We start from the raw sequence: 11,538 nt of genomic DNA, 5'->3' as shown, positions 1-11,538 counted from the left end.
AATCAGTTATCCCGTGAAATGTCACTTTTATCGCTCTAAGTAAACAACTTATAGAATCATTCATGAATGTTTTCTTACTCTTCTATTTTGTCATATTATCTAATCATATGTTACTGGACCACTATCTCATACAACTTTATAACACATTTCATGTGAAATAAAGTTCTTGCACGGTAAGTTCTCCTATCCTCATTTGTTCAATTTTAATTAGCTACCCTATGAGAAACTTACACTCTCCTTATAAAATACTGAATTGGCTTTCACGGGGATTTTCAAATAGACTATCAAGGTTTCAGACTGAGAATGAAGAGATACCCATCTGGAACATAAAGAGATGAAAATGACCTTGAAGACTTCAGCAACTTTTCCCAACAACTACTGAAATGTATATAGATTTTGGCATGTAATGGGTACACTATTAAAGAATCTGAACAAATATCCCATAAGACAGTTTACCATAATTGACCTTTTATTTAAAAAAATTACAGGGAGCAATTTCCAGCATCTTTTATAAAAGTACTGCCTGTATCAAACATTTATATCACTATTAATTCCATTGAAGAGCTGCCTTTTTTTTTTTAAGGTACTTAATTCCAATTGATGGGATACATGCCCTTAAAATAGAAAGTTTCCATTATTTATCCAAATGTCAAAATTAAGATTATTGAGAAGTTTATTGCTTTATGGCTGGGCAAGATGCTGCTAGCACATTTTAGGTAAATAATATTCTTTATTAAAAACTATGAGGTCATTCTGTTTAAAACTTTCAGAATAATTCACAGAAAATAGATATATTTATTCAAATTACACACTGAAGGGCTGGGCTATCAGCTATAGACATTTATATGTGAAGCAGCTCTTTAAAGAAATAAGACACACAAATAGGTCTGCCTGGACAGAATATACATAACTGAAATTAATAAAACCTGGAAGACCAATATTGTTATACTATGTTCTGTTAGGATCTTAAAAAATAAATCACACACTTAGTAGTCCATTTGTGCTTAAAATATTCATATGCATGAGAAGCTTAAAGGAAAAACACCTCTGTACATGATGATGAAAAGAAAGTAATAAATTTTTTTGAAATTGCACTGTTATTTAAAACACTTTCCTAACGTCAGACCTTCCTTCGGAGCTGGCACAGTTTTTCAGGTCTAATTGGCAACCTGGGGAGGCCCCTCTGGTATCAGTGAAGTAAAGAAGGTGGTGATAAAAGACCACGCTGACGCCATTAATCCAGGCCTTTGAGCCGTACTGGCATCTCCACCTGTATCTTCTCCACTCTCGTCTTCAAGCCCATCATCCATAAGACGCTCCTTTCAAACAAAACAAGAAACACACTCCTGAGGGGTATGAACAGCCGGCATTAACTCGTGACAGAAAAAGAGAGAATTCGTCCCTAGAGAAAGAAGGAACAGGAGCAACGTAATAAGGAAGCAGGATAGATCTGGCCATTGGAAACTTCTGTTAAATCCAAAATTGGTACATTCTTCAGTGCTCAAGTTCAAAGGGAACTCTGAGATGAAATTTAATTGCCAATTTAAAACAATAAATTCTCACTGTGTGCATAATTTTCATTCTAGGCTACTTTCAGGAAGAATAATGTTAGTTCTTCCCAAACTCAGTATTATAGTCTAAGTTGTCCCAGATAAAATCACACAATGTCTTGTAAACTTTCTTCATGTGCCATTCCACAAAATCTTGTGGAACACCTCAAGATCTTTTTTTCAAATTTTTTTTTTAACATTTATTTATTACTGCGAGAGACAGAGCATGAACAGGGGAGGGGCAGAGAGAGGGGCAGACACAGAATCTGAAGCAGGCTCCAGGCTCTGAGCTGTCAGCACAGAGCCTGACGCAGGCCTCGAACTCACAAACTGCAAGATCGTGAGCTGAGCTGAAGTCAAATGCTTAACCGACTGAGCTACCCAAGCACCTCCCAAAGATTCTTTAATGATGTTGGTCTCTTCTCCTGCTGAGGAAATATCTACATATGAAGTATACAAAAACCTCGTCAGCATACCATTTCTTCAAGTTCTAGGTTGTCTGCATTTTGCCCATCATTGTTAACTTCGGCATTATTGTTGGCAGCCTGCTGCTGACCTCCTTCTTGCCTAAAAGGAAACCAGCCAGCTTGGTGTCTGTTCAGTAAAATAAAGAGAAAAGAAAATAAGTCGCAGCTGTTTTTATTTGTAACACTATAAAACATTGGTGTCCTACGACAGAACAGTGATTTCAACCACAATAAACGAAAAGTCCTACTTTGGGCCTAGGACTACCCCTCTCAAAGCAATGACAGCAAAACAGGAATCAACTTAAGTCTAAAAATCTATCATGGGCTTAACTGGTTCTGTGCTAGATATCTTAATATCTAACCTATTTATATTAATGTCTCAACGTACTGGGAATCATAACATCTTTTCTGGTATTTTTCAAAATAAAATTTAACTACATATTTCTTTGCCTCTTGGGGGAAAGGGGAGCAAGACAAAGTACTTAGGAAAAGAAGTCTGGCCTATACCTATAGGACTTACTATTGATAACTATGATTAAAAAGAATATCCTTATATAATAGTGCGTCAGACCCTTCAAATTCTAAATAATTAACAGAGCATGTCTAACTGAATTAATAATTTTTATGAAAGATGGTAAAGGAAAAATCTGCTTGTGCAGTTCTGATAAACATTCTTACTCAACATAACCTGCTTTGATTTTGGCGCTAGATGTATGGAGTCTGAAACTCATACTCCTTCACTCAACATTCATGACAGACTACCATATGCCAAACTCTGTGCTGTTTTAGAAAAGTAATTGAAAGAAACCAAAAAAAAAGGTAATGAACATCACTCACAAATAAACCAGCAGCATGGCTCCCATTACCATGATAAAACGACTAAAAGAAGAATAGAAGTATACGATGCTAAGGAGAATTGCAGCTCGGGAGAACGTGTACATCCAGTCCAGCCAGTCTCGATTGAAGTCTTCTTCATTTAGCACTGGACCTCCCTGTGCATTCATTTGAACATTCTCATTCATGGGTCGATTTTCTTGGGCCACTAGGTTTGGAGCTGGTGGAGGTTCCTCTCCAGGAACATGTGCCAAATTTAGAGGCTGTGAAGCAGGCGGCTGGGCTGGGTTGGCATTTGATGTGGCCTGAGCTGAAACTGCAGCTTGACTGAAATATTCAACAAAATAAGTATTAAAAAGAAAAAAAAAAACCTGTAACATGCTATATTATATTTTGCAAAACTTCCTTGGGGAGCCATACATTATTTTTCATAAACATAATACAAAGTATCACAACTCCTGGGCCACATTTAAGCACAAACCCCAGTAGAAAAGTAGAGCCAAGACTGATAGTAGGAGTGAGTAGCTCAGGAAAAGATATTCTTTTAGCCTCACAGTCAAAGATGGTAGAGGAGAGGTGCAAGAGGTAAGGCGGCCATGGAAATCACTATCATTTATCTCTTTCATGAAATTACTTTATAAGGTAATGACCAAAATCTTTTTCCAAACCTGTTCACTAATGGCCGCTTTTTTCCCAAATGGGATGACTACCACTGCACCCAACCACCTCTCCCTTAGAGCCATGTTTTGAAAAATATGTCTAAAAACGTGCATTAATCATTTACCCTGTGTGCCCACTGTCAGTGATAAATGATTTGTATTTTAAGATATTAACTAGATCCCAGATAACCACACCTCAACCCCAATCCTGACTTTTGGGAAATCCATCTGGGAACCACGGGAATAGGTACTTGTAAACCAATGAAGAACTATGGTACTGAAGCTTCCTTAAAATTGGATTGCTTGAAAGAATAAATATTCCTATAAGAGGCTCCCAGTACAATGATAATATATCTGGGATTTGCTTTAAAGTATCCAGCATAGAAGGGAAAAGTTATAGAACAAGACTGCCATGAGCTGATAAATACTGAAGCTATGTGGTGAGTGCACAGGGATTCATTTTATTATTCTATCCTTTCACATGCTGAAATTTTTCTACAATAAAATGTTTAAAAACCAAGATAGCAAAATAAAATAAAACAGAAGTTTCCCAGGCTACAAAAGTCTATTTAACGTGCTAATACCTTGTATCTTATACAGGGCTTTTTAGTTTCCAAAAAACTCCCTACTTCATAGATATTCTGATTCATAGATAAGTTACTTCACTAAAGGAGAGAACTTGAGGCTCAGAAGTTAAATAATGTACATAAGATGACATGATTTAATAAGCTACAATAAGCCCTACTTACCCTACAGAGTTCTCAAGAGGTTATAAATGAGACAAGGAGTGGAAAGCATCTAGAATCTAGCACAGTACTAAGCACAAAGAAGGCACTTAAATGATAACTATTACCACAGCAATAGGTAAGGTACAATAGCCTATCTGTAGCCAAGGGATTATGAAAAAGACCATTAGGATATGAGGTCCATGAAGCATATCAGCTTTATGGGGTAAGGTCTGGGGTAAGGATAAGGACTTCACATTGTAGGCAAGGGAGCCATCAGATATTTGGGAAGATGGGGAATGACTGGCTCAATTTTGTGTGAAGTACATTAACCTGATAGTAATAGGATGAAATATGGTAGAGAGTCTAAAAAGAGAAAGAACAGTTGCAGTAAACTAGGTCCACAATGAGAAAAGATCTAGGCAAAGTACTAAAAGTAAGATATAGGGAAAGAACAAAAGTTAGAAATAACATATTATTAACTCATCGTGGGAAGTTACTGGGTTCAGGGACAACTGAAAGCAGAGTCAAAGCTGATTAAGGTTAGAGCCTCTAGATGAATATGAAGAGACTCTCACTGACAAAGAAGTCAGGAAGGAGAACACATTCAAGAGGATGGTGGTATCTGAAATTCACCATAACTCATTCTCATAATAATTTTTAAAAACTAATGAAATTTATCAGTAAATGAAATCCCAAATCAACTTACTTAGGATGAAAAAGAAAATAAAGCAAGTGGCACACGGAGTAAAACAATGAACTCAAATGAACTTACTACTGCATGTAATACTGATGAGCATACATCTGTTGCCACCACAGCATCTGCAGAGGGCTGAAAGCGGGGTATACTGGGAATCCAGCTGGAACAGCTTGCCCAGGAAGCTGGTTGTCCACATTTCTGCAATAAGGAGATAAAGAAGTGTCTTTTTAGGCTCTGAAAGTTGAAGGCATTTCTCTGAATTTTCACTTCTTAAGTATAAGCCATCCATTGACAAAGTATATTAAATCTTACTGAAAATAAAAGTACTTATTTTCAACATTCTTCAAATAAGACGTTATGGCTTATATAAGATGACCCTGACCCCAAGTATATAGAATGACTAACACTTCAGCCCAACTTTAAGAAGAAAATAAAGCAAATTATCCACAAAATGTCTGACAAGACTAAGCATTTGCCATCTTCTCAACAGAAAAGGACAAAACTACTTTCATTATATTTTAAGTACACTCTCCTTAAGAACCATAAGCCCTAAAATAAACTTCATGGCAAAATGATTTGAGGAATGGGGGCTCTACCCAAATGATATTTTTTCCCAAATGATATTTTATATTAGTAATATTTTAAAAATTATAACAGCTGTAAGCTATAAGATAAAAAATAAACATTATATAATCTCTAAAATTTTTTCTAAGTTAAAGAACCAAGATTAGCAGAACATACTTATACATGCATTCTTAAAATATGTTAAATGCCCATTAACTCAGTAAAATTTGTGGACAGTCATATTTAAGTTCTCTATGTGTTTCCTTATCTCTAAAATGGGGCTACTCATAGAATCTCCTTCACAGGGTTGTTAGCCTGTACTTAATAAATGTTAGTTATATTTATTTTTACTCTCCCCTACTCCTAAATCTGAATACAACTCCAAAATGTGTAAAGATTTGTAGAAATTCACATATATCAAGACAACTACAGGGACAAGCATATGGAGTAAATGCATAATTTGTGAATTTTCTAACTCTCCTTTTCTTCATATTACTTGACCTTATCTTTAGCTGATAAAGTAGGCGCTAACCTGAGTGAGACAAAAATCATTAACAAATTCATAAATTTTTAATACTATATTCAAATGACTGTGAACATACAAATGGCAATAACTGATTATAGAAACCTAATACAAAAAAGCTTGGGAAGCTAAAACTTATCTCTTCTTAAGGCAATCTGGTACTAGGTAAGCCACCAACTCCACTATATATTAACTGAACTTTTCGCATCCTTGGAGGAGTAATGGGAGCCATACAGTGCTCTCATCCTCAGAAAATCCCTCTGCCTCCTGAATACAGCCCTGCTCCCCCTACTTCCCAAGGTTTCCAACTGAATTAAGAGGGAAAAGCAGAGAAGCCTCCATGAAAGTTCCTCCCAGCTCTTGATAAACAAGTCCCATATAAGAAAAGGAAAAGAAATTTAACTCTGGTATTCCTTTACAAAGATACCAATCAGAGATTAAACCTGGAGAGAAAGCCATACCACTGGAACAGAGAAGCATTATAAAATACTTGTATAAAGATCTTGGCATCTCCATCAGTGAGCTGATACGTCTAAGCAAGTCTGAAAGGCACCTAAATCAAGTCGTAGCAACAAGGGGAGTCTATGTCTAGGTGTTAACACTTTAAATGTTCTTAGTATTCCCAATTAAGAAAATAGAAAAAAACCCATCCCCCTGGAAGTACAGCTCTCTCTACCAATCCCTACTGCTAAGAAGAAATAGAACCTCACACAAGTCCATTACTTCAATTGTAAAACAGAAGTCTGGGTTCTGTCAGTTTTTAAAGATCCAGGTAAGAAAGAGCCACTAACAATCATTTGGGAAAAAAATTATTATACCTTTCTACGTCACCCTACTGTGGTTGAGAACAGATGGTGATTATCGAAAATATGTTGTTAAAAAAGTACTAAACTCCCTTAGATGATTCCAAAATGCTTCCTCACTTACTCTCCAATAAGTTAAAAACTACTGGACTATATAATTGCTAAGATACATCCCAAACCCCACCTGGCTTACTACAACTTTCCATTGTGCTGATTATCCTTCAGACAAGATGTTATGTATTTATTTGGTACTCTCCAGAAAATAAGAAATAAAGGATTTGTATGATACTAAATTACTACGTTATTATTAAAATATATACACAGATCAATTAAACATATTATGTAAAAATTTAATATATTCCAGAGAATGCACCATTAGACAACATGATAGAGAATTATTTTGTGCTGGGAAAACTGATTACCAAGTTAGTGGTAAAAAGAAGGGACTTTAAAGCTTCCTCTCATTCATAACGTTCAAGTAAGTTTCAAATGAGCTAAAATAAAGGTATTAAAAGTTAAACCACAAAAAATCTAGAAGAATATGGAATTGATTATTTATCAAGCCTTTGGAGGGAAGATTTTCCTAACTTATAAGCAATATTAGAAAGCATAAAAAAGAAATCCACATATTTGATAACATAAAATTTAAAGAGACAGAGCCTAGAAAAACATATTTTCAATAAATAAGTTAATATTTTCTATATAAACAATTTACAGAAATGAAAATAATCATTAGGACACCAAATAAATGCAAATTAAAATAAAGACTTTGTTTTTGTCTGACAATATTTGGTATTGGCCCTCAAGGGTACAAGTGAAACCCAACTCTTTTCCTAACAGGATGAACTGGAATAGGCTTTACAAAACAATTTTACAAAATTAAACACCCTTAAAAATATTCACTTTTACCCAGATGACCAAGTAATTCTGCTTCTGAAAATTAACTTGAAGAAATACGAAACTGTGGAAAAAATTTTCACATCTCTACCCTAACCAAATGATACATTATATTAGTAATATTATGAAAAGCATAGCAGCCATTAGCTATAAAATAAAAAATAAACATTATAAAAATCCATAAAAAAAATAAAGTGGGGGGAGGGGGGATTAAGGGATTGGAAGAGTTTTAAGAAATATTAACCAAATGTAAGATGTCAAATTTTCTGAACATTGATTCAATCAATACAACTATAAAAAGACATTTGAGACAATCAAGGGACACTGAACATGAACTGGATAATTGATGATATTAAAGAATTTCTGAGTATTCTAATGGTATTCTGATTAAGGTTTTCTTATAGTCCATATCTGTCTTACCTGTTACAGATACCCAGTATTTACAGATGAAACGATAAAATGTCTAGGTTTTGCTTTAGAAATAATCCAGCCCAAGAATAAAGGAGGAAGAAGGGGAAATAGATGAAGAACAGTATGTTGTTAACAGTTGTTGAAGCTGGTGTTAGGTAAATAGGGGTGCATTATATTTTTTCTACTTATGAATGTTTAAAAAGTATAATCAAATTTTTAAAAATTTAAAAAGCAATGAATTAAAATTTGACTGTTTAGGGGCCCTTGGGTGGCCAGTTAAGTGTCCAACTCTTGATTTTGGCTCCAGTCACAATCTCATAGTTCATGAAATTGAGCCCCACATCAGGCTTCATGCTGACAGCATGGAGCCTGCTTGGGATTCTCTGTCTCCTCTCTCTCTGTCCCTCCCAGCTCACACACACACGTGCACTCTCTAAATAAATAAATAAATAAACATTAAAAAAATAAAACTGGAAGGCTTAAAAAACATAAATTATAGTGATCTATATAATGGAATAGTATGTACTTCATAAAGAATGGGACAGGTCTTGTGTATTAATAGGGAATAATGTTAATACACTTAGTGAAGAAAACAAAATGTAGGCCAGTGTGTATAGGATGTATGCTATTATTTATGTTAAATACACATACTCGTGTGCACACACACATACCCACATATACACAGGCACACACACACACTGGGTCATTGACTGCCAGGAGACACAAGAAGGAAACTCTTGCATACTCTGTTCAGTTTAAAAATGGTACCATTCACATGTACCACCTCTTAGAATATAACTTAAAAACGGAATTATCTGTTTATCTTCCTGTCTCTCTGACCAGACACTGTGCTCCTAAGACAAGGGAATAGGCGCTAACCTTCATAATATGTCCAGATTTAGCACAATAAATACGTGTTGAACGACAATTAAAGAGTAAGAAAACTCTGAAATAAAGTACTGATCATAAGTAACTAACCTAGAAACATGTAAATTTCACTTAATTTTCAACATTAAATGAAAATGTAATGTTAACAAGGTAAAAATTACTATATTAAAGAAAACCATTTGCAAAGAAAAGAATACTAGAAGGAAACATTAGATGTTAACAAACAGTTGTCTTTAGATAATTAGACAGAGATACTTTTTCCCCTTCCTTGTTTTTTTCCCCAAATTCTTTAATACACATATATTGCTTTTATAAGTCAAAATAATTAAGTACAGCTTTTTTTTTGCAAAGAGCCAAATAAAATCGCAGAAACACAGGGAAAATGTAACTATTTGGAAGTGAAATATGTCTGTCTCCATAAAAAATGTCGTATTTGTTATTCAAGAAAAAGTAAGAGGATAACCTGGTCTCTCCCTCTGGCCTTGTGAAAGTCAGTGAGGAAACTGCTGATATATACATGTGGGAGGAAATCATTTGATGGCACAAATTCTAACAGCTTTTTACTGTTTCCTTTTCAGACAGACTATACCAGCTAGTACTATTTGATAAAAACAGAAAAAAGGGGTGAAGGAAATTCACAGGAACAAACGGAAATAGAGTACAACAGAAAACATGATAAAAACAAAGGACTTGAAAGACTGTCATTCACAAATACATACTTGAAAACCTATATCAAAAGACACTCATTAGTACATTTTTAAAAATTTTTTAATGTTTATTTTTGAGAGAGAGACAGAGAGAGAGCAAGAGCAGGGGAGGAGCAGAGAGACAGGGAGACACAGAATCAGAATCTGAAGCAGGCTCCAGGCTCCAAGCTGTTAGCACAGAGCCTGACGCGGGACTCAAACTCACAAACTGCAAGATTATGACCTGACCCGAAGTGGGCTACTTAACTGACTGAGCCACCCAAGAGCCCTCGTACCATTTTTAAAAGTTAAGAATTACAGAGGAGAAAAGATAAAAGGAAATGGAAACTTCAATAATCAGAAACAAATTCTTTCCAAAAAAACCTGTTAAGTCAGTCCCATTTCCCTTACCACTCCACACAAAGATGGAGTGCATGGAATACCCACCTTGCTGCCAGAGTATGCCTTTTCAAGACTCTCCGCACTTGCTTTGTTCTACCTGCTGAACTTCCCTTAAACTCAGTTCCAATTTACCATCTATGAAGCCCTCCCCACTCCTCCAACCAGAGACAGTCACTTCCTCCTCCAGACTTCTGCAGAACTTTCTTCAAGACCATGAGACCACATCAGCAGATGGTAATTTATGTGCCTATCGGACCTACTTCCATTGAGAGCAAGTACATAATTCATTTTCCTGTCTTCAATGCCTAGAACACCACAAATTCTAAAGTAAACTTATACTGAAGAAAGTTACAAGGCCCTCATACAAACAGATTTGCTTACTCAGTCACCAATACTTAAAATCTGACCAACAGATCTGACTAGAAAAAAAAGTTTTACGTGGGAGGGCAGAGGAGAGAGAAACGGTATTAAAAATGAAGTCAAAATACAAATGGCAACCTAGGAAAAAACACTAAAACAAATGACAGACAAAACAGAGTCACTCCCAAAAGACTGTTAAGAACACAGACTTTCAAATCAGGTATGGATTTGAGTTTTAGTTCCACTCGCTGCTGAATCCTTCTGTGAACTTAGGCAAGCTACAAAGCTATCTTTTTAGCTTCATCCTCCTCACCTATAAAATGGGAGAAAATAGTACCTAGACCACAGAGTTGATGTAAAATTCAATGTACAAGCACTGAAGTATAGCAGGTATAAGTGCCTAATACAATTCCTAGCTTGTGCTAAGTGTTCCATAGTATTATTAATATTCTTTTAAAGAACTGTCACAAGTCAATTTTTAAAAATAACACACCAACAAATAAGTATTTCACAAACCAAAACAAAAAAAATGTCTCTTTATCATGTCTTGAGTTAAAACAGGAACATTCCAATTTGTCACACTGGTGAGTACATATCTGTAAAGGTATGGGGAATTAGACTCTTTGACAGCTGTCATCAGGAGAATAAACTGGTACAGCTTCACTGTGCTTTTGCAATAGTCTTTAAGAGTCTCAAAAAGTCTTAAGAACACTTTGACCCAGGAATTCTCCTTCTCACAACTTACCCTAAAAGAAAAACTGATAATATGTGAGTATTTAAGAATACTGATTACAGTGAGGTTTCGTGGGAAGAAATTAACCCAAACATTTCTGATAGAATATTGCCCCAATTCTTCACTCTTCCATAACAAGATTATACATGGACACTGTCTGGCCCACAGTGGCAAACCTGGCCTATGTCGGCTAACATTGACTCACAAAGCTAATTGCTCAAGTTCAAAAATTTTGTGAGCCAACCATTGGTATCTTGAATCTGCCATAGTGAAAGTATTCAAGACCAGAGAAATCAGCAAATGCTACAAATCAGCTTTATTTTCCCCCCTGGAAAA

General features: G+C 35.5%; 1 protein-coding gene across 1 annotated transcript in view; it reads right to left on the bottom strand.

Moving 5' to 3' along the window:
* Positions 1-451: 451 nt before the first annotated feature.
* HERPUD2 (HERPUD family member 2) overlaps positions 452-11,538 on the bottom strand; it is a 32,218-nt gene continuing 21,131 nt past the window's right edge. Inside the window, exons 5-8 of the mRNA XM_077775411.1 lie at positions 5,011-5,133; positions 2,855-3,178; positions 2,027-2,144; positions 452-1,319 (exon numbers count right to left, since the gene is read on the bottom strand). Coding sequence (XP_077631537.1) covers positions 1,158-1,319; positions 2,027-2,144; positions 2,855-3,178; positions 5,011-5,133 — 727 coding nt within the window. The 3' untranslated portion in view covers positions 452-1,157. The remainder of the gene's footprint in view (positions 1,320-2,026; positions 2,145-2,854; positions 3,179-5,010; positions 5,134-11,538) is intronic.

Source organism: Crocuta crocuta, unplaced genomic scaffold (assembly GCF_008692635.1).
Source record: "Crocuta crocuta isolate KB4526 unplaced genomic scaffold, BGI_CrCroc_1.0 scaffold197, whole genome shotgun sequence".
Lineage (NCBI taxonomy): Eukaryota > Metazoa > Chordata > Mammalia > Carnivora > Hyaenidae > Crocuta > Crocuta crocuta.
Note: the sequence above shows the minus strand (reverse complement) of the source record. Positions and strands in the feature narration are given on the sequence as shown.